The sequence below is a fragment of the Brassica napus genome, chromosome C6 (assembly GCF_020379485.1).
Source record: "Brassica napus cultivar Da-Ae chromosome C6, Da-Ae, whole genome shotgun sequence".
Classification (NCBI taxonomy): Eukaryota; Viridiplantae; Streptophyta; class Magnoliopsida; order Brassicales; family Brassicaceae; genus Brassica; species Brassica napus.
In genome coordinates this window covers 27,894,922-27,920,905 of record NC_063449.1, presented here as the reverse complement: position 1 = coordinate 27,920,905, position 25,984 = coordinate 27,894,922, and the positions used below count along the sequence as shown (strand labels likewise).

Genomic DNA, 25,984 nt, shown 5'->3' with positions numbered 1-25,984 from the left:
GCCTTCATTTAGAGAGAGCGAGAGACTGGGAGAGATAGGTTCAAGCTAATGAAAAGTAAATAGTAGCAGCCATTAAAACAGAGAACGAGGAGCTTTTGAGTTCGGCGGTTAATTATTATTACCCATCCTTTTTACGCCCAAACATACAACACATTTGCCTTTATTTTCTACACATTATGATGAATGTTACTCGATGGAAACTGCAAAGGTTTTTTGCTTTTCAAATCTTCTCCTCACAACCTGGAGCTGCCTAACAGTCTTTTTCTTAACTCCCATGCCACAGCATCAATGAACTCTTCTGTATTCACATAATCATCCCTCTTAACCCTGTCCAAACACACATTACTTATCTACCCAATGTTTATACTTTTAACTCATTCTTTTGGTGGTTTAAGTCTTACTTGGATCCGTGGATCAACAGCTCGAGATCCTTGGTCATTTTTCCAGACTCCCGCTTCTAGTTTCTCAGTAAAGTTCAACAACGACGCATTGCTGTCCAGCTTTGCCCTGGTAAAATCCCATATCAAACCATCTTTTTACAATTTAATCAACCTAGAAAAACCTATCGATCCACTATAATTGCCACAATTAATGAAAAAACTTTCCACACCACAATCCATGATAGACTACTAAATAATTAAATTATTTTCAGTCCCTCCCTATTTTTTTCCCGGAATGGCAACAAACATTCCCTAGGGTGAAAATATTAAAAACAAACAGCAAAATCCGCCGCTACCTGTGGACAAGGCCTCTGGACCAAGCAAAAATAGAGGCTATGCTGTTGGTGCTTGTTTCACCACCTTTTTGGTGAACTCTGTAGTGGCGTGTTACTGTGCCATGAGCTGCCTCTGCTTCAATGGTCTTTCCATCAGGACAAACCTACAATTTTCCCCCAAATATTCATTCAGGAAGATTCATGGGAAACATTTTAACAAGACAAAGACCAAATCTTGGCCGAGGCCTGTATCATTTCATACCAACACCGACGTCATCAGTCCCAGAGATCCATATCCTGCAGAGGACAGCATAAACTTTGTTTAAATAAGACTGGAGTTTGTCCCCATTCTAATCACATGTTAAAAAACCATGATCCAAGACCAACAGTGCATTTTCTAAGAAAAAAGTACAAGGATTGAGGTTTTAGTCCCTAGAAAGATCTCAAGTTGAATGAATGATAACCTTGGGCTAAGAAATCGATCTGCAAATCTCCATGTAGTTCTTGCATGCCCAAACATAACCCCCCTCACTTTTCATGGCATAAGCAACCAAATCATCTATCAGACGATGCTCATTCCTGAAATCCATTTACTTTGTGAACAGTGTTTTGCTGGAAGAGAATGAAGCTAATAACATGCACATCTCACCATATCCCAGCAGCTTCAAACTTCGATCTCCAGTTAGTTTCATAAACTTCTTGGAATATATCCTTGAATCTTGAAACAATTCAAAAAACGTAACGTCAGGGCAGCATGACTAGATACCAAATATAACGAAGCATAGAGAGGCCAGCTAATGCCCACCTTCCGTCATATGTTTTGAGGATGGTGTTTTTTGTGGAGAGGTACAGCGGCCATTTTTTCTGGTAAGCTGTGTACATCGATGACTCAGCAAATGAACGGATAGACTGTTCAGCAATTTAAAAAAAACATCAGGCACTCTTTCAATAATATCGACCTCATCGGTGTTATACAAGGCCAAAGCAACACCTCCAGCACCAGCGAAATTGAAGACTTCAAATTCGGTCTTACGTGAAGATCCACTTGGCTCTACAAACATAAGATATGACTATGTAAAAGTGATTAAAAAGAAAAAAAAAGAAAAAGCAATAAAAAGGCCTATCAACCTTCTTCACATGTAAGTAAACTCGTAAACGATGTTCCCAAACTTCAAATGATGAAAGTCTGTTAGTTGCTAATCGACTGTACTGAAGAATTAAGTGTGCTTTTTCGCTCCACATATAGCTTATCTAACAGAGTGTGGTAAATAAGGTAGCAGTGCCCGTTGGGTAGGGAATGAAACTAGTGCTCAGATTTACCTCTAATTAATTATAAAGGCAAGTTTTCGTGCTTTCAGTGACAATATAAAGTAACAGGAGGAGAAGGAGATTTACCGAAAATCAGTTTCAGTTTTCCTGGTTCATTAACAATGATATCGGTAGCTCTATACTGATCTCCAAAAGCATGCCTTCCAATACAGATTGGTTTAGTCCATCCTGAAGAAAGGAAAGAGGAGGAATTTGTTCCAAGCACATCAAATCAAATGGCTAACTCATACAAAACTGGATGGAATAACGAATCAATAACAGGGTTGGAGGGATCAAAAACAGCTAATTTAGTCATCTAATCTATTAAAACAGAGTCCTGTTTAAAATTTACTGTGACATGTTTTTTTGGACCTATTGAACATGTTGTACTAAATATAAAAACACACTTGATATATAATTTTATGGTAACCAATATACTTAAATTAAACCAACTTACAATTATACTTTGTTTTAATTCATACCTTATAACATTAACCTTCAAATCATGGATATATACCTTTTTTTTTCTATGCGTGTAACAAAATCCTTTTTATACAAAACATCAAACAGAAAAACTTTAAAGATGGTTTTTTTTACTTTCCTTTCTTCTTCTGGGTTTTGGCTGTGACGAGATTCAATCGAATCGTGAGGATTGGGGAATGAGACTCGGTGGTGATTCGAGCTGGACGAAAAGTGTTTTGAGATTTGTTTGGATTTTGTCTATAGGTTTAGGCAACATTGTTACCAAATTCATATTTGGTGATAATGATCTCGGCGGCGATGGGGATTGTTGGGACGAATGAGATGGTTTTGACTTTGTTGCATGTTCAATTTGTCTCAAAACTGCGGTCAAAGACGTGGTAATATGTTAAGGGATTTGTTTCCTTGAGACGGAAGTGTTGTGACTTGCGCATGGATGTGAATGAGCAAGCATTCAGATTTTCTGAGGAGAAGAAAACTTTGGTTTCTCAAATGAAGGAACTGTATAACTTTTGACGATGACGTATAGTTTCATGAATCTGAACAATTTGTTTTATAATCAGGTATGTTTTTGACAATGATGTTTTATGGAATCATAAACCATAAAACGATTCATATATTTGATTTTCTCACTATTTGTATAAAATATTCATAACAATTAAATAAGATCCTCCTGATATGGTAAAACAAAAGATATGCCATTAGATTTTTTTTTTTTTTGGACAAATAGATATGCCATTAAATAAGATCATTAAGATCTTTGATTATTTAAAAAAAAAAAATCTTTAACCATTTTATTCCGGAACATTCAAATCTAATAATAAAAATATCATACAAGAAAATCGAAAACTGTGGAAGCCCCTCGTGGAAGCTCCTTTGGTCCAGTGATTTTATCAATGGTTCATTAAAACTTCTACACCAGGAGATATAAGTTTCAATTTCCGGAGAAGACAAATTATGCAGAATATTGGAAAAAAGACTACTAGAGATCTTCGGTATGGCGTAAGAAGTACCGTGTAAATTTGTGTAAGTTTGTGTAAAATTTATATTATTATCTATATTGTGTTAGCATTAATAATCAAGATTTTTATCTTGTGTAAGTTTTTAAATTAAATATACATTTATACTTTATAAGTAAACATACCTTAAATCACTAATATTCATTTTCTTATACTATTATATATGTTTCAAAACAACGCAATAATCTTATGTCCAAACAATATAAAACACTAGATTTCATATTTTTAATATATCTTTAACAATTTTCTTTCAAATTGTTTAAATATATTGAATAATTTAGAAATTCAAATAATGTATAAAAACAATGAAAATAAAAAGAACTTATTTTTACAAGTTTAGATACTACAAAAAAATTTCAATCAATAACAAATCATATAATTTATATATTATTTTATTTATGTTTCCTAAACAATGGTTATATCATTTACTTAAGTAAAATAATTATTCAATAATGGACATTACATAAAATACATATTCAAACACTATAGATTGAAAATAACTACAATTGTACAATAAAAATAATAACAAAAATAATTATGAGAAATGTTCAAAATATATATTATCTAGAAAAAAATATTTTAACACTAATTGTAAAAAAAAAAATTTAAACCGATTATAATTTGAACCAAATTATTAACAAAATAAATTACACAAAACAAATATAATAAAACTGATTAAGCTATATAAAAAAAGGTAATATGATCAAGACATATTTATACTTCTTAGTTATTTTATATCTTTCATTTTTTTGTAAAAACGTTATTAATTCATATAACTGCAAAACAGTGAACTTTAAAATATGGATTAAAAGTTAACAAACTATAAAATCATAACAATATAAATGAAATTGGATTACATATGGGTCATCCATCAGTTCAATCGGTTAATCTCTGATTTCAGTGATTTTTAAAGGTTTTAAATATAGTTTTATAAACCTCGACCATATTATTGGATCACCATTAACCGGTTTGACCGCGGATCCGGATTGATTTTAATAGCACTGATTTAAATGCAAAACTATTTTAAATACACAAAATTCTTATAAATTAACAAAATAGTTGTTAAGTTATTAGTGAAACTTTCGTCATAAAATATTCCGCGCTTTGCAAGCGCGGATCAATATCTAGTTATATTCTAAAATCAATAAGATCTTTTTTCTTATCAAAACAACTTCCAAAATAAAATATAAAACAATCCACATCATCAAATAAACATAATAAGAATATATGTAAAACTAAATCCAAATCAATAAAACAAAGGAAATACTAATACAACTCTGCATTTATTTAGTTAGAATATTTGGTATTTATTTATATATTGAAATATATATTTTACACTATATATGTGATTTTAGATATAATTTTAATAAATAATATAAAATATTAAAATAACAATAAAAGTTATAAATGAATTTTACTTTCATAGTAAAAAACTACCTCATAGCCACTACAACTTCGTGGCTATAGAGGAGAAATTCGTGGCTAGGGAGAAAAGAGCCATGGTTTTGGAAAGGAAAATTACGGTGGCTATAGCCTCGTGGCTGGAATAAAAACGTGGCTTATCGTGGCTAGTAGCCATGCTTTTCCCACGCTTCTTTTGGTGGCTTTAATGGCCACGGTAATCACTTCTTTAGCGTTGCTACTTTTAGTGGCTATAAAAGCCACGATTATACCACTAATTTAAAGTGGCTGTGTTTGCCACGGTATTTCCACTATGTATTCGTGGCTTTAAAAAGCCACGGTTTTGTTTTTTATTCACGTGGTATTGGTTAGCCACGTTAAAGCCACTTTCTATATTGTGGCTATTATATAACCATTTTTGCAGATGGTTTTCCTCTTTGATTTGTTTTAATTTAACAAATTCAACAATTTATATTTCCATTCAAATATTAAAACATTGCACATATAATTAAAACAGAAATTGCATATATATAAAAGAGTAGGTTCAATATTACACAAACACAAATAATTATACAAGGGAGAAGAGTTTTAAAGAGTCTAAGAAGACTCTACAAAAGATGAGCTAGAGTTTGATGAGCTTTGTTACAAAAGAGAAGACATGAACCTACTTAAGGCTGAGGAGTTGGGGCTTGGGGATGAGCAGAAGTCTGTTCAGTGGGTGCTTGTGGGGGACGAAGCATTTGGAGGAGCTGATTGATTGCATCTCTTGTTGATGCAAAGTCCTGCTTCATCTCGGATACATCCTGCTTCATCTCGGATACATCCTGCTTCACACTTTGGAGGCTTGTCTCAAGACCTCCCACACGCATCTCCAGCTCCAGGTTGCGGGAAAGACCATTAGGGACGCGTGAAGAAGGTGCTTGCTCTCTGTATTGGGCACTGTCGAGTCCATAAACATGCCCCCTCTTACCCCTAGCATTCTGTTGAACATAACATAAAACAATTTTAATAAAAGCTTTCTTCACTGTAAATAAACAGAACATGCAGAGCTCTAAGTCATATCTAATTCTATCCGCAAATAACCAACCACATTCTTAAGCAGCTCTAAGCCATCCAATTCCACATACAGATCAGAACATAAAACAACTGAAACCTAGTGTATGAGAGATACCTTTAGATAAGCTTTGCTTATCTTGAGGCGAGAAGGAGTAGATGATGCACTTGGACTCCCGGGTGATCTGTAAGTGTTAGAGAGCTGTGTGGCTTCCAGCTCGGCTTGAGTAACCAGCTCTTCAGCACGGTAGTCGACAAAAGTCCCATCTGGTCTGGTGTGTGTCGCCCTGACTATGTCAGTGAATGATGGCCTCTCATTAGTACCAGAAGCCACCATCTGCAAAAAAGGAAAATAATTACAGTAGATTAGAAAAAAAAAGAACAGTATTAAGAGTATAGACATGGAAAGATACCATGTTATACTCAATCCTTGGAAAAGACCGAGGTCCTGCATTATGCTTGTAGCAGCCTTTTACCCACAGGATCAGACTTGCGAGATTTTGCAGCCTTCTTGCTCTTCTTTTTAGCTGCATCGGTCGCCCAATGCTCCAACAGGAGAGTCCAGTCAGCTTCATTGATGTACTTTGGCTTCTTCTGTTGCCTCTTCTTCTTGCTTATCCTTTCACCAATGGTTGTCCACGTTTCTTTCTTCCAAAGACCGTAGACTAAGTCATTAAACTCAGGGTCCCAATAGAAATTTTGCTACAAAAGAAAACAAAACAGTAAGCGATTTTAAAACATGTTAACGGCATATACAATGTATACTAGTCACTTACCACAAACGTTTGCCACCATGATTCCCTCCTTTCATCAGGAACCTTCCTCCAACTCTTCCAAGGCCCCATGTAGTATGCTTGCCAAGTTGCCCGAATGAAAGAGTTGACACATGGGTCAATACCAAACCTAAAACGATAACCAACATCAGTAACAGAAACAATACATCACAAAAATTCCTAAAAAATAAACAATCATCGCTAACAATCCTAAACAGAAACTATCCTAAGCAATCACAGCCATAAAACAAATAACAGAAACTATTTTAGTCTAAGAATGAGATGGAGACAAAATGTAATCTTACCATAAAGCTCCATTGATTTTATCTGGATGGAGATGAGGCTGTGCTAGCCTAGCAGGTGAATTGAGCATGGCATTGAGAGTCATCTGCGGGTAGCTATTGGATCAAGAAGAGGAAGCAGCATGGTTCGAAGCCGGTCCAGTAGCACCAGGAGGCATAGGAGGAGGTACTCTTGGTGAGTTCATCTGTTCACAACCAACGAAAAAGAAACATTAGTATACAAGCAAATATAAACAGAGACAAAGCGAAATAAAAGAGACAGAGAGAAGAACATGAGAAATTTAAACACTTTTTGGTCACAAGAACACTAACTAGACAGAGACAAAACCCCTAATCGAAACCTTAGATTGCATGTGAAATCGAAACCCTAGATTGGAACGAAATCGAAACCTTAGATTGCATGTGAAATCAAAACCGTAGATTGGAAAGAAATCGAAACACACACACAAGCAAAGAATTAAAAAGCCCCAAAAAATAAAGAAATCGAAACCCTAGAACATCTAATCGATTCGGGATCCTAAGGTTTCTGATTTAGTGTTGGAATGGGAGACGGCGAGACTTAAAACCGGAGAAGATGACGCGTTTCGTCAGTCGCGAGTCGAGAGAGAGTTTCGGTTTCTTTTTTGTGCTAAGTGTTGGAAGAAAGAGGAAAACCGATATAAAACTCTTTCAGCAAAGCCAAGAAAAACAGCGTGGCCAATCGTGGCTCTTTTTTAGCAATAACCGCGAAATGTCAAATAATTGGAGCCACAACCGAATAAATTGGACGCAAACCAATTGGCAAACCAAAATTTCAGCATAGCCACGATATTGCCACAAAAATACAGTGGATGTTCTTTAATATAAACCGTAAAACCAAAAATAATTGGAGCCAAAACCAAATACATTGGAGGCAAACCAATTGGGTTTTTCCAATTTTCACATAGCCACTGTGTAGCCACGAGATAAGCGTGGCTATTTTCAAACCCGAAACCACAAACATCTAACCCCTAAACTATAATCCCTAAACCATCTTCTTTTAACCTTATACTCACACAACAACTTACATACATATTCCAAAAATCTTACAATCTATTTTAAAACCTTACAATATTTTTTAAATCCATATATTTTACAACCTTACCATTTATTTTACATCTCACAATATATTTTAAAACACTACAATATATTTTACAACCTTCCAACTTATTTTACAACCTTACAACTTATTTTTCAACCTTAAAACATATCTTACTACCTTAAACACATATTTTACAATCTTGGAATATATTTTTCTATTCCGAATCTTCATCTGATTCACGGTCTGCTTCTACATCACCATCAGATACATATTCATCGTTTGGAGGATTCACCGGAGAAATATCATAACCAGACACATCATCAACAACATGTGTCTCCACCCGTAACAATGAACTTTCAGCAACCTGATCACGTCTATCATCTTGTCATGCCGTTAACGCAATTTCTGATGTTTCACGGATTCCTCGAGGAATAATTTTTGCGCATGCCCACCAGTCATCGACTGATTGTCGACGTACCCGTGGATAAGGAATAAAACATGCTTGATCACAATTACCTGTTTATATTACAATAACATCATAGTTTCATCAATAATATCAAATCCCAAAGAAATAATTATATATTTTTCACTTACCTGGTAATACAAAAGGATCATATTTTGCATATTGTCTTCGTGGTGAGACATCAACAAGACCAAATGAATGTATTCTCATACCGTGATTTGCTGTGTTGTCAAACCACGAACATTCAAAAACCATCACTTTCAAGCCAACATCACCATGATACTCCACCATCATGATGTCTTGTACAAGTCCATAGTAGTCTGTCTCGTTGGTTCCAGGTACACATACACCATAATGTTGAGTTCTCTTATTTTGACCATGGTTATGAGTGTGAAAAGTGTATCCACGTGTGTGGTATATTGGCCAAGACCTGTAACTATGCCTAGGACCTTGTACAAAATCCAACATCCACATAGGAAATGTGTAAACTGAGTCGCATCATTAATCTGTAATACAATAACATTGTTATAAAATACAAATTTAATTAAAAAAATTGTGAAACTTTATAATACAAAACAATAACTCACATAGTCTTTGCACCAATCAGCAAATTTGGTGTCTTTTGCTTTTTGCATTGCAGCTGGAGTAATATCAGGAACATTTAACGTCATATATTTTTCAAACATCCTGCACATATTAAAATCATAATTATGTAACTAGAAATATGTATTTATATTATATTTTCCATAATATTAAATTACCTTTCATATGGAGCAAATGTTTCACAGTTGAGCATCATAAATGTCCGAAGAACGGTGTTATCTTCATCATTTAACCAACCACTTGAGCATTGACCACTAATTCTCCCTTCATGGTAAAACAAGGGTGGTACATCCGGATAATTGTATGTAAAACGAATATCATTCGGACTTTCTGGAATGCTCATGATTTCAGGATGCCCAAAAATATTTGAGGAAGCATTTGAAATCTCCTAATTTATCCATTGTGCAACTATTGAACCTACAATGCGTGCTTTGTTTTTGACCATCTGCTTCGAATGATACATGTATCTTTCAAATACATACATCCACCTAAAATGGACAGGACCACCTAAGGCTACCTCATCTGGGAGGTGCACAAGAAGATGTTCCATAACATCGAAGAACGATGGAGGAAATATTTTTTCCAAGTTACAAAGCTTCACACCGATATTTGCCTGTAATAGGCCAACATCTGACTCTTTCAAAATCTTCGAAGAGATATCTCGGAAGAAGAGGGAAATATCTGTAAACAAATACTTAAGTTAATTATAGAATCAATTATAGTAAATTATAAAATGATACAAACAAATAAATACCTCTAATCGCTGTGTGAACATTTTTGCGAAGAAGTTCAGCGAACGCAAATGGATATAGTCGTTCCATTATGACATGACAATCATGAATTTTCAGTCCATGTAGCTTTAAATTGTTTTCGTCAATACATCGACTAAATTTCGAGGCGTATCCATCGGGGAATTTTATGTCATTTTTCAACCAGAGAAGAAATGCTCGTTTTCCCGCATTAGGCAGTCTGAATATTGGCACAGGCATCGTTTCATCCTCTTTCATCTCTAAATCCCGCCTTTTGCATAGTCCTGGAAGATCCAATCTGCTTTTGATGTTGTCTTTCGTCTTTCCAGGAGCATTTAACAATGTGTTCGTCAGGTTGTCGAAGAAGTTTTTCTCAATATGCATGAAATCAAGGCTATGCCAAAGAAGATGATTTTACCAATACGGTAACTCTCAGAAGATACTCTTCTTCACCCAATTGTGAGTAACTCTGTATCCAGATATTGTCTTGGATGGGTTATCATGTCCATTCCCTCCACATTTCACATATTTTGATAAACATTCGATATTATTTATCCTTTCACGCAATATTTCTTCTCCGGTCAACCACGGTGGAGGAGGATCTAAAATTGTTTTCCTCGTCTAAATGCTTGAGTGTTTTTTTCTGGTAAGGATGATCTGCATCTAAGAACCTTTTGTGGCAATCAAACCAACTATGTTTCCTTCCGTTAGATAATCAGAATGCACCAGTCTCATCTTGACAATATGGGCATGCCAACCGACCATGAGTCGTCCAACCTGAAAGCATTCCATAAGCTGGAAAATCGCTTATCGTCCACATCAAAACTGCTCGCATTTTGAATCTTTCTTTCATTGAAATATCATATGCCTCCACACCATCCCTCCATAACATCTGTAATTCTTCAATCAAAGGTTGAAGGTAAATATCTAAGCTTTTCCTTGGATGTTTGGGCCCAGGAATTAGCACCGAAAGGTAAAGGAATTCTCTTTTCATACACATTCCCGGCGGTAAATTGTATGGAGTTACAATAACGGGCCAAAGGGAATGTGCTTCCCCATTCATACCAATCGGATTAAATTCATCTGTTGATAAGCATAGATAAATATTCCGGCTTTCAGCAGCAAATACAGGATATACCTCATTAAAATGTTTCCACGTTATAGCATTAGATGGGTGATGCATTTCGCCTTCCGGAGTCACATGTTCCTTATGCCACCGCATATTGGAAGCTATCGCCTCAAGTTGGTATAGACGTTTCAGATGATCTACAATAGGCATGTAAAACATTCTCTGCTTTGGCTTGTTTTTTCCTTTTCCATTGTTCGGATAGTAGCGATATTCTCCACAAAACCTACAACTAACCAACTTCGCATCCTCCTTCCAAAATAGCATACAATTCTTCACACAAACATCAATCTTCTGAACGGGTAAACCAAGCCCTCGTGTTAGTTTCTTTGTCTCGTAATATGTTGTTGGAGCATTATTTGGCTGCGGAAGCATTTTTTTAAATACTTCAGATATCTCATCTACACAAGTTTCCGCCAAATTATAATCCGTCTTCATTTTCAACATCCGCGAAGCAAGAGACAACTGAGTTATTCCGTCTGCACACCCTTCGTAGAGAGGTTGACTGGCAGCTTCAAATGCTTCAAAAACATTATCACGATATGGCTCTGCCACGTCCGTCTCTGCTATAGGTTCTGATATGTATGGTGACGCAATGTCCACTGGTACTTCTAAATTATCCTGGTAGTGATCTTCATGAGCATTCTAAGTAGGATTTTCCCACATTTCTTCTTCACCCGTTGAATGATTCGCTCCAGAACTCTCACCAACAGTGTAGAATTTCTCTCCATGACTCGTCCAAACATAATAATTTCCCTTAAAACCGTATAAGAATAGATGTCTTGAAACAACTTTTGCATCTCGTTGCTTCACATTTTTGCATCGAGCACACGGACACAATAATGTTTGTCGCTCTTCATAATAGGCTTGATTACACGCAAATTGAAGAAATGAATTAATGCCTCCAAGAAACACTTTTGAAACAGAATTACTCTGAGGATCAATCCTTTGATCCATCCACTCTCTGGAATCAAACTAGAAAGACATTTTAGAAAATTTGGTTGAAGAACAAAAGTTCTAAATGTCTCATACGGGAAGAGTATATATGTTCGAAACTAGCCACGCCACAACCACATAAAATTCGTGGCTTTCTAAAAAATATCACTACCAAACGAATCTTTCTCTGTTTCGGTCTGCATAAAGTTAATCTACCCACGACATGCCATGACAAAAGCGTGGCTCTGTACACTGTTGCATAAAACACTAGCGTTTTGATGTCGACACAAAAAAACAAGACCTAGCCACGACGTTTTAAAGTGGTTAGTTCGTGGCTGTGTTACTTGCCACGTTATATTCGTTGCTATACTGTGGCTATGATAGCCACGTTTTTTTTCGTGACTACTTCGTGGCTTTATTTTGAGTTTACCGTGGCTATATCATTTCGTGGCCTTAACGTAGCATTTTCGTGGCTTTTTTTTTTCAGAGCCACGGTTTTGTAGTGGCACTTCTATGGATATGCGGTAGATTTCTACTAGTGTTTGAATAAGATAAACAAACAAATTCGTATGTAAAAGTTGTATGAGTTATATATAATAGTTATTAATTTATAATTTTAGTAAGACCATTTACATAAGAATATTGTAAATCTTTATAAATGACGGAGTTGGCCAAAACCACAGATTTAATAAATTTATGAAATTATGACATTTAATAATTATTTAATAATAACTTCTAAAGTTTAAAATGTATTCTTAAATCTGTATTCTCACATATATACAAATATTTGATTAATGTACCTATTAGGCTTCACTAATATGTGTTAAGAATATAATATTTTCTTTGCATCATAAAAATTTCCTAGGCCTATTAAACAGATGCATTAATACTTAATATTGTAAACGAAATATAAAAATTTAAAGATTAAGTGAGAAAGTATATAAAATTTCTTTTTTCTAACTATGTACTAACCTGATTAGTATTTTAAAAACATACTAATTGTAAAACAAAATAATATTTAATAATAAAAATTAAATAAATTGTGCATATTTATTGAGAATATTTTGATTATATTTTTATACTGTGTTTTAATCCAGAATTATATTTTACTATAGTTAGATTTGTAATATATTGTTTTCTGTTTATAGTTTAACAAATAACATAATATATAGTGATATTCTTTATAGAAGTTTTCGTGTATTTAACTTCTATATAACGTTCGTTGTCAAAAAAAAAAACCTATGCTTTAGAAAGTTTTTTTTTATTTGGTATGAAATATATTTTTTTTAAATAAGAGATAATTTAGTTTTACTTAAAACAATGAATATTTGATATTATCTTTACCTATTATAATTTTAATAAAATATATTATAGGAAATATATTATAAACATTAAATAACATATAAGAAAATTAATAAAAAAACATGATATAAATAATATATATATATAGCAAACTAAAATATCATATAAACAACTATCGTAAACAAGCAAAATATATCTTATCAAATATAATCTTCCTTCACCTAAAACTTTATAAAAGACAAAAGTCATTATCATATATATCCATGCAAATACAAATATACAACACAAACCACAAAATTGTACAAAAATTAATAACCTAAATCACAACTAAAGTATATCCCGCCTAGGGCGGACCGACCCTAATTATTTATAAAAAAAAGTTTAGATGAGTAAGGAAAGACCGAATACAGAAAGAAAAGCATGGTCATAATAATTTATTATTTTGATTATTTTATAGAAAAAAAAAACACACAAACGGGTAGGCCTGGAACTTTTATTCGAGATCCGGATTCGATCCGTGATCCGATCCAGATCCGATCCGAAAATCTGATCCAGATCCGATCCGAAAATCCGGATATCCGGAGAGGCCGAATCCGGATTCGGATAGTAAAATGTTGGATCCGTCAAAGCCGAATCCGGATCCGGATATCTTGATTTTTTAGTCCGGATATCCGGATCCGTAAATTTTATTAATAACTATTTCAAAAATAGTAATATCAATATATAAAAACTAATTTTATTTAATATATTTTCATTTTTATAATAGTATATATAAATTTTATGTAAATTTTGTAATATTATACATAGAAATAATTAAAAACATTATATATATTTTTATTTTTAAATTATTGTTATTATTTTATATATATTAATATTATTTTTTATTTATTTTAAGGATCCAAATCCGGATCCGGATATCCGCGAACCTCGGATCCAGATAAAGATAGTAAAATTATGGATACACCGAATAAAAATCCGGATCCGGATATCTTAAAATTGCCCGGATACCCGATCCATTCCAGGTCTACAAACGGCGCTGTTAGTTTTTATAAAAAGTTAAAACTAGAGTATTATGACCATGCTTTTCTTTCTGTATAATATACTCCCTTTTTTTTTTTTTTTGAAACACCTTTTTTTAGAGTATAATATACTCCTTTTTTTTTAGAGTATAATATACTCCTTATAGTATAATAAGGGAGAAAGAGATGTGGAATTTGAGTCAAGTTGGACTGCTATCCATCCTCTGTGTCTCTTCTCTCGTACACATCGCATATCTGTGAACCGAAGATGGGGAGGCTGTATATCGCAGTCGCAGTTTGGTTGGTGTCCATGACTTGTTTATTTAATGCGGTTCGAGCACAGAACGGAACCAGAGCTACTACTGATCCCGACGAAGGTATTAATTGCTTTTGTCTAATTTGATTAGACATATCTACTTTTTTGATATAATAAAGTTTTCAAATATGAGAATCATGATCTACGTTTTTTGTTCATCTCTTCTTATATATATATTTATTTATATTGACATGAAATTAAAAATAACGAAATCCCAGCTCGGGCTCTGAACAAGATCTTCGAGACGTGGAAGATAACGGCGACGGAAGCATGGAACAACAGCGGCGAACTCTGCAGCGGAGCAGCCATCGAGGACAGCGTCAGCATCGACAACTTGTTCTACAACCCTCTCATAAAATGCGACTGTTCCTTTGTCGACTCCACCATCTGCCGCATCATCGCTCTGTACGTTTCTATTTCTCTCTGTTTCTTTCTTTCTTTCTTTCAGCCTGTTCGACGCATTGCCTCTCTCAAATTAAATTATACTTTATACAGGAGGGCACGTGGAATGAATGTTACCGGACCTATTCCTCAAGAGCTTTGGAGTCTCGTTTACATCTCTAATCTGTCCGCCGCTTTTGCTATTTCAACCCATTCCTTTTGCTTTTGCATTGGAAGTAGTTCGTTCACTCACTCACTCACTTTGTATTCTAATCTAATGTATGAAGGAACCTTAATCAGAATTTCTTGAGTGGCTCCTTGTCTCCTGGCATTGGTAATCTGACTCGCATGCAGTGGATGTAAGTCACTCACTCACCCCCTTTTGATTCTTCTTCTTCTTCTTCTTATTGGTCGGTCGTGCAGGACTTTTGGGGCCAATGCTTTGTCCGGTCCACTCCCCAAGGAAATAGGATTGCTCACTGATTTAAGATCTCTGTAAGGAACCTTCTATATGATCACATTCATTTTCAACCTCATATAGATTCTTAACGATTCTTCTTTCTTTTGAGCAGCGCTATTGATATGAATAATTTCTCCGGTTCTCTACCACCTGAGATTGGAAATTGCACCAGGCTTGTCAAAATGTATGCTTTGCGGATCCATCATGTTTACTTCTTCCATTTTTAGTATATATCTCGCTTCGTAAACTAGCTTCTCATTGTCTTGGGGATATACTTGTTTTTATGACAGATACATTGGAAGTTCAGGACTTACTGGTGAACTTCCTTCATCATTTCTTAATTTTGTCAACTTGGAAGAAGCGTAAGATTATTTTTCTCTCTTACTCTCGCCGGTTGTTATTGTATCTGGCAGCTCATTTAGAAACTTTTGGATTGACTTTCTTTCTTCATGTCCTTTCAGTTGGATTAATGATATCCAACTTACAGGTCCCATACCTGCCTTCATAGGAAATTGGACCAGTCTTACTACTCTGTGAGCATTTTTCAATCTTATTTCTTTGTTTTAGGCTTCTCTATCAACTGATAGAGTTATGTTTTTAACTATCAAACACTTGATGGTTTACCACTCGCAGTACTCAACATTTTGATACATGCTTTGCTGCCTGCAGGAGAATTCTGGGGACTAATTTGAGTGGTCCAATTCCATCTACATTTGCCAACTTAGTTTCGTTGACAGAACTGTATCTATGCTCTTTTCTCCTCCACCTTTCAGCCTTGCTTTTTTTCTTTTTTTTTTCTCTCCATACTGATGGAATTCCAAATTTCAGGAGACTAGGTGAAATATCCAACAGCCGTTCTTCTCTTCAATTCATCCGCAACATGAAATCTCTAAGTGTCCTGTAAGGACTACCATTCAGCTTTGGCCTAATCTTGATGAATTTCTTTAGCTCTTCCCTTTCCTCTGTATTTTTGACATTTTTGTTAAATATTATGCAGAGTATTACGGAACAATAATCTTACAGGCACAATACCTTCCAATATTGCAGATTACTTGCAACTGCGACAACTGTAAGTCTGACACAAAATGTTGTTCCCATGTGTTCTTTGTTACTAAACTGAGATGATACACATTCTTACGTAAAGCATACATATACATTTTTCTCCAGTGATTTGAGTTTCAACAACCTAACTGGGCAGATTCCACCTTCGCTTTTCAACTCAAGCCAACTTACTCACTTGTAAGAACATTCACTTTTCCCATCACATGCTCTTCAGTCGAATTCGCTGACAAACTGAGAATAAACCTTGTTACCTTTATTTAGGTTTCTGGGAAATAACAAGTTGAGCGGTTCCTTACCCATTCAAAAGAGTTCCTCTCTTAGTAATCTGTGAGTAACAATAGATGTAGAGGAACGTATCTTCTCTCTGGGACCATCTACTGAAAATTCAAAGCTTTTTATGTGCAGAGATGTTTCATACAATGATTTGACAGGAAATCTTCCTTCTTGGGTTCGCCTACCAAACTTGCAACTGTATGTTCAGGAATTAGATGCTTAATTTTCATGGCGCATAGTACATTATTGTGCTGAAAGGAAACATTTTTTTTTTTTTACTCTGCAGTAACCTGATTGCGAACCACTTTACAGTAGGAGGGTCTGACAGAAGGTGACTTTGTCAATCTTGTGCTTTGCTTGGAGCCTAAAGTTCTACATGCTATATTTCTCATCTTAGTACTTTTTTTCTTTCTTTCGAAAAGGGTTTTCCCCGGACTGGACTGCCTCCAGAAGAGTTTCCCCTGCAATCGAGGAAAAGGCGTATGTAAGTGCATTTAAATGGTGTTCCAAACTTATTTCAGTTTTGACATTGACAGTGTTAGGATGCATATATGTTGGTAAAGATGTTTCTCTCTTGGGTGTCCAGATTTCAACTTTTCTGTCAACTGTGGAGGCCCGGATATCAGGTCCAGTATTGGAGCTTTGTATGAGAAAGACGAGGGGGAGCTTGGACCAGCTTCATCTTTCGTAAGTAAAAAACAGAGATGGGCAGTCAGCAATGTAGGACTATTTACTGGGAGTAACAGCAATCAATACCGAGCTCTTTCAGACACACCATTTGCAAACACTTCTGACTCAGAGCTTTTCCAATCAGCGAGGCTCTCTGCATCTTCTCTAAGGTATTACGGACTGGGGCTAGAAAATGGAGGCTATAGTGTAACACTTCAGTTTGGTGAAATACAAATACAAGGTTCTGGTACCTGGACAAGTCTTGGAAGGCGACTTTTCGATATATATGTCCAGGTCTCTACTCTACACTGAGCTTCCTCTCATATTCTCTCAAACGTTAGCTTATTCTTCTTGACTGTGAATTGCCTTTTTAATTTTCTTTTGTAAATGAAATGATCATCATATTGTCATCTAATGTAAATGAACATGAAAATCTGCATATTAAAATCGTTGATAACCCAGGCATATAAGTTATTCGTTTGTATTGAATGTCTGGTGCATTGTGTGGTATCTGTTTCGGTTAAGCAGGGTATAAGATGCAGCACTATAAGGCTCAACTTTTCATGAACGTCTCTTCTCTCTGAAACGGTTTCAGACGTCTGATTTCCTTTTTTTTTTTGCAGGGAAAACTTGTTGAAAAGGATTTTGATGTGCATAGAACAGCTAACGGTTCTACTTCCCGGGTGATTCAAAGAGTTTATAAAGCAAATGTATCTGAAAATTACGTTGAAATTCATCTTTTCTGGGCTGGAAAAGGGACATGTTGTATTCCTGCTCAAGGGACATATGGGCCGTTAGTCTCTGCTATCAGTGCAACGCCAGGTAACAACAAAGAATTTCATCATCTTTCTGGAGTTCAATGTCTCTTCTCACAACCGGCTTTTCTTCACTGCAGATTTCATACCTACTGTAGCTAATAAGTTGCCCCCGGAATCCAAGAAAAAAATTGGTATAATTGCAGGGGCCATTGTAGGAGCAGGAATGATAAGTATCTTGGTGATTGCCATCATCTTAATCATCCGTCGGAAAAGAAAAAGGGCGGCTGATGAAGAAGGTAAGAATAGTCTTAACCTTTGGCATTATTATTAAAGTCGAATTGCCAACAACTGTAACTTTCAACTGCATTTACTTTTATGCAGTGCTACACAGCCTGGACATAAGACCCTACACCTTTAGTTACTCAGAACTCAGAGGTGCAACTCAAGATTTTAATCCTTCCAACAAGCTTGGGGAGGGAGGATTTGGACCTGTTTTTAAGGTAGCACCCTTAGCAGATAATGGATGTAATTTCTCCATTGACTATATATTCTAAAGATATCCAGTGGTACAGGGGAAACTGAACGATGGAAGAGAGATTGCCGTGAAGCAGTTGTCAGTTGCATCGAGGCAAGGCAAGGGTCAATTTGTTGCGGAGATTGCCACTATATCAGCTGTTCAGCATCGCAACCTTGTAAAACTGTACGGATGCTGCATCGAGGGGAACCAGCGTATGCTTGTGTATGAATACCTCTCAAACCACAGTCTAGATCAAGCTCTGTTCGGTATGCAAATAAGGTTAAAACAGTTTTTTATAGTTTTTGTTTAAAAAAGAAGTAGTGCTGTTGGCTTACACGTTGCTGTGATTTTCGTAGAGGAAAATAGCTTGCAACTTGGTTGGTCAGACCGTTTGGAGATATGCTTAGGAGTAGCAAAAGGTTTGGCATATATGCATGAGGAGTCAAGTCCTCGTATAGTGCACAGGGATGTGAAGGCAAGCAATATTCTGCTGGACTCGGACCTGATACCAAAACTCTCTGACTTTGGATTGGCCAAACTATATGATGATAAGAAGACGCACATAAGTACCCGAGTTGCAGGGACCATGTAAATATCCTGGAAACCCATTCACATAGAAAAAAGATTTTATGTTTTGTTAAATATCCTCACAACGATTATTGATTGTTCATTACATACAATGCTGCAGAGGGTATCTGTCACCGGAATACGTGATGCTTGGACATCTGACGGAGAAGACGGATGTGTTTGCCTTTGGTATAGTGGCTCTGGAAATTGTAAGCGGAAGGCCCAACTCCTCTCCAGAAATGGATGACGAGAAACACTACCTTCTCGAATGGGCATGGAGCCTACACCAAGAGAATCGTGATATGGAAGTGGTAGATGCGGGTCTAACAGGATATGACGAGGAAGAAGTGAAACGTGTAATAGGGGTAGCCTTCTTGTGCACACAGACAGATCACGCAGTACGGCCAGCAATGTCCCGAGTGGTAGGCATGTTGACGGGGAATGTGGAGATAACGGAAGCCAATGCGAAGCCAGGATACGTCTCTGAGAGAACATTCGAGAACGCAATGAGCTTCATGAGTGGTGGTTCAACGAGCTCGAGCTTGGTATTGCCCCCTGACACTCCAAAGAATCCTTCCAAGTAGAAGATGGACTTGAAAAAACTTGAATGAAACACGTTTTGAGGAGGAGAATAGCTTTATTTCCTCTTTTTTGTTGGGGAAACAATGTATTTCATGTTGTAAATATAAAGTGTAGAGACTGAATATTTCTGTGTTCTTATTAATGATCAACGGGGTTCTTTTATATAAGGGTTACAAGATGAAGATAAATGGAAAGTATCTAAAACCTAAACTCACTAGGATTAGAAAAACTACTAATACATAATAATGGAAAGATTACATCTACTAGGAAAAGGAAAGGGTTTCCTTTTCTCCAAGCTTTGTGGCCGCCTCTCTCTCTCCTGAAGTCGGCTCTCTCTCTCCTCTCTCTAGGGCTTCGGCCATCTCTCCATCTTCTAGGTATTGAGCCGGTCTCGGTCCGGGCCTGGTTAATGGCAATCCACTCCATGATTTATAACACTTTCCCTTGGATGCCATAATCATACATGATTTGTAGTACGCTTCATGTTGCCTCATTAAAACCTTATCAGGAAAAACCAGTGGGACAAAACCATGATGAAGGAAAAAGAGTACAACACGCACTACTCCCCCTGATGTGAACCTCACTGTAGGTTCTACATTCTACGCATCTGGTGCGTGATCTTTCCTGTATATGTAGGAAGGGAGTAATCGGCCAAGTTCATTACTAAGCCGTATCTAGACCATTTTGACCTCTCAGGTCGTCTCTCATGTCTTTTGACATTAAGTGTCCCGGTAAAGCATGTGTGCTAAACAATGTGAACCATATTGTTCTCGGGGATCACTATTGGGCCTTTGCAAATCGTGTTTGCATGTGTCCATAGTCTAGACGTGATCGTCTACTGTTAACTCTTTTCTTTGATCGGACAAAATAAGTATCTATGGACAATGTACTAGACATGGTTATCATGAACCTATGTCTCGATATGGCCGATCCATGAACCTTAGGTAATGCCGTATTCATTATTCTTTGTATCCCTATCTTAATATATGAGGATGGCGTCTCATGACCTCAGTTGCTGTGGATCATATCACACGCTAAATATATATTATTAGTTCATGGACTTCAGCTTTCACGAGCTTATGGACTACAATACTTTATATCCGACAGGTAAGGATAGATTAAACATCTCCTCTTATCCTTACGACAAAACTTTGTGGAGTTTATACAGCAGCAGACCGTTCTGCTATGCCGGATCCTTACTTAAGGAATCTGGTGTCGGATTGCAACATGATGGTTGATCTTTTATCTACTAGCCCGTGATCAAGAAAAAAAAGGCCGGACGCCTAAAGCTGAAGGGCTGGACGCATTTTATGGCCGATGGGCTTAAGAGCCGGACGCCTACAGATTTGTTCTGTATCTACTAACCTCTTTTAGGTTTAGTATAAGCACAAGAAATTTCGAATCTTTATAAATATATGGACTGTTATTGGATTGTCTTTTATACAACTCCAAGATCATGTCGTGATCAATTTCTTTTACATACTATATGCAGCTGCTTTTCAGTCCATGAATCAGCTTAGGAACGAAGCTGTTCTTTCATCTTATCCAGTGATCCATATGCTGCTTACTAGATCATTGTATTCTAATTTTTTTCTTATGACCAGACCATTGTCAATTTCGAAAATCTGTAGCAGCATCCACCACATAGGAGTTTATCTCCTTATAATCTGTTCCTTTGATCTCTGTGAGTACCTTGTGTAACAAGTTATAATCTAATGCTTTTAAGTAGGAAGACATGAACACTCTTAGACCTCGTGATCATGTGTCTTCTCTCGAGGTTTCTTTATCTCACAAGATCCATCTATTTCACTGGTTCATCAGATGGCGTTTATGTATATGTATATGACCAATACGCCTATCTCTCTTTTAGATACTTTGAACTTCCACGTTTTATCTTTCAATATAATCTTTTATGATCTTTATGATTGTATGAGTACTCATTCGTGGGTTCATGATCCTCGCTTATCTCTTTATGTTCAAGTGCTATAACTTTATGTATCTTTATACAATACTCTTTATGTGTGTGTGTGTCGACACTTTCATGTGGTTCCATTTTGTTCCAGACATGATCTATAGATTTGAGATCTTATTATCCAGGACCTTTATTACCTAGTAGCTTGGCGTCCCAAGACTACATGGTTTGGTACCTTAGATGTGTAGCTGCGCAGCCTTTTCTCAATGTCTGGTATGGTTTCCTTTATAATCTCGGATCTGTATTCTATGCACCATTTTCTATCCGAGATTCCTTTATCTTATGGAACACTTGGTCTATCTTGTATAGACTCTATAGCAACTTGATTATGTCTCTTCTAGGACATTCATTTGGTGCTAAGCTGGTTAGTCATTTTTCTTTTCTTTTCGGGTCAGTGTCTGGCCTTTCAATTAGCTTCTCTATTGACTAGCTTTGTATAATCTTTATTTGGACGTCTTAAATCATAATCTCTAGTCCGAGGATCTTGCCAAAACAATGATGGTTTAAAACCATTCTTATCATTCTTTATCCAGCTTATAATCTTTCTCTTTTAATGTTTGGATAGACGGAAGCAATCCGTGTACTTGGCCACAATCTGATCACCCATGTTTGGCTCAAGTTTTCTTTATAAATCGTGGGAGAAAGTAATACTCCTATCCAACATATATTCCCAATCCTCTTCTGAGGTTCCATCTTAGACGGCACATGTATGTATGTGGTGGTTTATTCAAAATCTCTTAAGATGGTGTATGTCTGGTTTTATGACCCGTATTCAATCTGAGATGGGAATATCTATGCTCACTTATATGGTCTGATGCATATGATCATATTATCATTCTATACATGTAAAACATAATGTCTCCAAGATTTATAGACTTTAGAATCTTAGTCTTATAGATGGTGGCTTACATGGCCGAATCTTTATAGGTGACGGGCTCTCCGGCCGGTTATGGCCCTTGCGGCCGACCTGTTTATAACATGGTCTCTTTGGCCGAGTAATGGCCTTATGGCCGTTTTAAAAACATGTCTTTTTATGGCCGAGCCATTTATAACATGGTCTTTAGACCATAGTGGTACACGAGGCTGGTTATTGCCTTTGTGGCCAAAGGCCGTTGTCTCTCATGGCCTTTATTGTTTGGCCGTTATAGTAGTATTGATCATGGGTTTATCCTCTCTCCCCCTCATGACCATACTATAAGGTCGTGGTGCTTGGGACAATTAAGCCTAATGAGTTTCCCTTTGTGTACATGTTTCACAACGTGAGATCTTTTACGGGATAACTCTGTGCCTTTTCAATCTTTGCATCAAGTTTAGACTTTAGGATGGCCAATCCTATCATGCCATATAGTGTAAAATTTCGTGGGATATATCAGTATAGTCACCACTTCTCTTGCCTCTTATCATACTGATCTTGTAGCATAGTTTAAAATCAGTAGAGATCATAGGTACAGTTTCGACCACTTATAAGGTCTTAGGCGTTTATTTTTCTTAAAATCTAAAGGAACTTGTTTCCTTCCTTACCCATTGTTTCTACTTGGAAACCATACATTATAACTTCAATGGGTCACATGTTCCTTTGGGTGTGTATAATGCCTTTTAAGGCAATGCCTTAGCCATAGTTTCTTTACTATGCTTACTATACCCATTCATAATTTCTTACTTGGTTTTATGCCCTTTAGGCAACTCTTTAAAATCATTTATATGTTCAAGTAAGATCAGGCAAGACATAATGAAGTCAAAACAAACTTTTATTTATATATAAAAACGTGAATGCCTAATTAGGTTAAAGCAAAACACAAATCAAAGACTTAATAAAAATTATCATGTCGAGATCTTTCTTTAGTCAATAGATAAGCCGGCCTGTCCATCTATTGCATTGGACACGGCTGCCATTGATTCATCATGATCCATTTCCTCAGGATATTTCATCTCACTGCTTTTCTTTAGTACCTTGTCATTATCAATCACCGTTAGGCAAGAGATCAGGTCATTGTAAGTGGTAGAACCTCTTTCTGTGTAGATATGTTTTGACAACAAATCTTCCGGATGGAATGTGGAGTATGTCTTGAATAGACAATCATTATATGTTACCTCTTCTCCACATAATCTCAGTTGGTACACGACCCTGGACAAGACAAAGTGAAACTCGGCCACTGTCTCAAAGTCTTGGAATCTGAGACTCATCCATTCATGTTTGACCTTTGGTAATAATATCATAGTGTATCTGGAGTTTAATTATGTCCAAAAGTCACGAGGATTCTCAATATATAGATACTGATTTCTCAGTTCCTCAGTGAGATGATGGCGCATTATTGTAATGGCTCTTAACTTTTCATTTTCAATTTCATCATTTCTTTCAATGATCCATTTCCCGAGTCCTCTAGACTTCAAGGCAATTGAAGTGTTCATTTCCATTCTGGATAATATCTTCAAAGAGATTTAGAATGGTATAATCCATGGGCTCAAATCTCGGCATCTGAAATCATATTATCAATTTATAATTTAGAATTCTTGCAACCAATTAAAAAATTAGTGCATATGATTTCATAAGTCTCTCTATGATACTTGGACCACACGGTCATGTTTTGTGATGCTTAGACTTCACGGCCATTATTTGATACAACGATCTTAAGGATCGGATCATGATGCAATCCGGTTTATATAACCATCCGGATACTAGGCCACACGGCCATATGGATATGCATTTAGCCAAACGGCTTTTAATCAATCAAGGGCACAAGGCCGCAAGTGTGTACAATGTATTAGGCGACACAGCCATATACAAAACGAGATCTAGATGCATTCAATCCTATTTCTTAGTTGCATATCTATTAGGTTTTAGAATTAAATAATCTAGCAACCTAACTCTCATTCAATATGTTAATTCTTTAAATCAATCTTTCAAGCTTTAAGTAATGAGAGATTTAAGGTTTCAAGGCCTTTAGGAATTTTAAAATTCGAGATTAGGGTTTTAGTTTAAACAAGATTCAGATGCAAGTTTTAAAACAATCCTAATCATATCTCTAGGCGATCAATCAAACACTCAAGTTTTAAATCAAAATTAAAACCGATTTTCCAAAATTAAAACCGATTTTCCAAAATTAGGGTTTTAGGGGATTTCGAAAACTTTGATCTTTGATCAAGAGGATTTGATTTGAGATTCAAAAACCTTTAAGGTTCTGATTTTAATTGATCAATGGATCAATCTCATTTTTAGGTTTAGATCGAACTTATAGAGCTTCGATTTACTCATAGGGGATTGATCTATTTAACCTATGGCTTTTAGTTTTAGAGATTATCTTTTAGGGTTTCAATCTTTACAAAACAACCAAATTTGATTCTTGTTTTCAGATTTCGAATTACCTTTATTTTGTAGGGTTGAACCGGACCACCAAAGTCAGATGAACCTCTAGTTGCACACGGACGCGAGCTGGCTCCTTATCGGGTCGCAAGCTGGGACGGGACGTGAGCTGCTGCCTTTCCAAGCGGCTGATCTGAATTGCGAGCTGGCTGTGATGCGAACGTGGGCTGGCTCTGTTGAGAACAGGAATCTTCGAATGTCTAGGATCAGGAACGCTCAAGGGCTTTAGCTGATCGGGTGTTTGCAAGACGGAACGCAAGCAAGAACAATTTTAGGGTTCTTCGGGATTTAGATCTTTGCACCAACTCCTCTTAGCTCATGAAATAAAAACAAGGAGTATTAGATTACATGAACATCATAATCTGAACAAGATATCATCAAACAACTAAGGTATGATAAACTTATCTTTCACATGATTTGAATTTGGCTAGAAAATCTTGTTGGTTCGGATTAGGGTTCCAAAAGACCAAGGCGGCACCGCGTATTGTTTCTGCGAGTGTGGGCCCGTCTGAGATCGGATCGACGAACGGTTTGCGCTGATGGATTCGTCTCGTCAAGCTCTTCAATTTGATATGTGGCTCGTCGTCTGGTTCCTCAGGGTTTGAGAGATATATCAATTTTAAGTTGCGCCTGATTTAGGGTTTATGTGTGACGGATTTTAGGTTAGGCTTTGTCTCAGGGTTTTGGAGTCTATCGTGCTGAAACGTGTTGTAAATAGAGAGTTTAGAGACTGAACATTTCCGTGTTCTTATTAATG

At 36.3% G+C, this 25,984-nt stretch overlaps 2 protein-coding genes and 1 pseudogene across 3 annotated transcripts; 1 reads left to right on the top strand and 2 right to left on the bottom strand.

The window, feature by feature from the left end:
- Positions 1–26: 26 nt before the first annotated feature.
- Positions 27–2,255, bottom strand: LOC125588575 (annotated as a pseudogene).
- Positions 2,256–5,591: 3,336 nt separating this feature from the next.
- LOC106350454 lies at positions 5,592–7,137 on the bottom strand. The gene is made up of 5 exons (XM_048759797.1): positions 7,055–7,137; positions 6,753–6,879; positions 6,457–6,678; positions 6,095–6,313; positions 5,592–5,903 (listed from the first exon to the last, which is right to left on the bottom strand). The coding sequence occupies exons 1-5, from the start codon at positions 7,135–7,137 to the stop codon at positions 5,592–5,594; spliced, it is 963 nt and encodes a 320-aa protein (XP_048615754.1).
- Positions 7,138–14,437: 7,300 nt separating this feature from the next.
- Positions 14,438–20,056, top strand: LOC125588572 (probable LRR receptor-like serine/threonine-protein kinase At1g56140). 2 transcript variants are annotated; one of them, XR_007324678.1, is made up of 23 exons: positions 14,438–14,686; positions 14,844–15,030; positions 15,121–15,192; positions 15,294–15,365; positions 15,430–15,501; positions 15,579–15,650; positions 15,757–15,828; positions 15,928–15,999; positions 16,136–16,207; positions 16,295–16,366; positions 16,464–16,535; positions 16,634–16,705; positions 16,790–16,855; positions 16,934–16,999; positions 17,088–17,132; positions 17,224–17,285; positions 17,388–17,764; positions 18,094–18,292; positions 18,366–18,524; positions 18,610–18,728; positions 18,801–19,024; positions 19,102–19,333; positions 19,434–19,452. XR_007324678.1 is itself a non-coding variant. In XM_048759995.1 (23 exons), exons 1-23 carry the CDS (start codon positions 14,578–14,580, stop codon positions 19,894–19,896), a joined length of 3,015 nt encoding a protein of 1,004 aa, XP_048615952.1. In that variant the 5' UTR covers positions 14,439–14,577; the 3' UTR covers positions 19,897–20,056. The 2 variants fall into 2 exon arrangements, 1 of the variants encoding a protein (XP_048615952.1); XM_048759995.1 differs by having other exon boundaries at positions 14,439–14,686; positions 18,801–19,011; positions 19,434–20,056.
- The last annotated feature ends 5,928 nt before the right edge of the window (positions 20,057–25,984 follow it).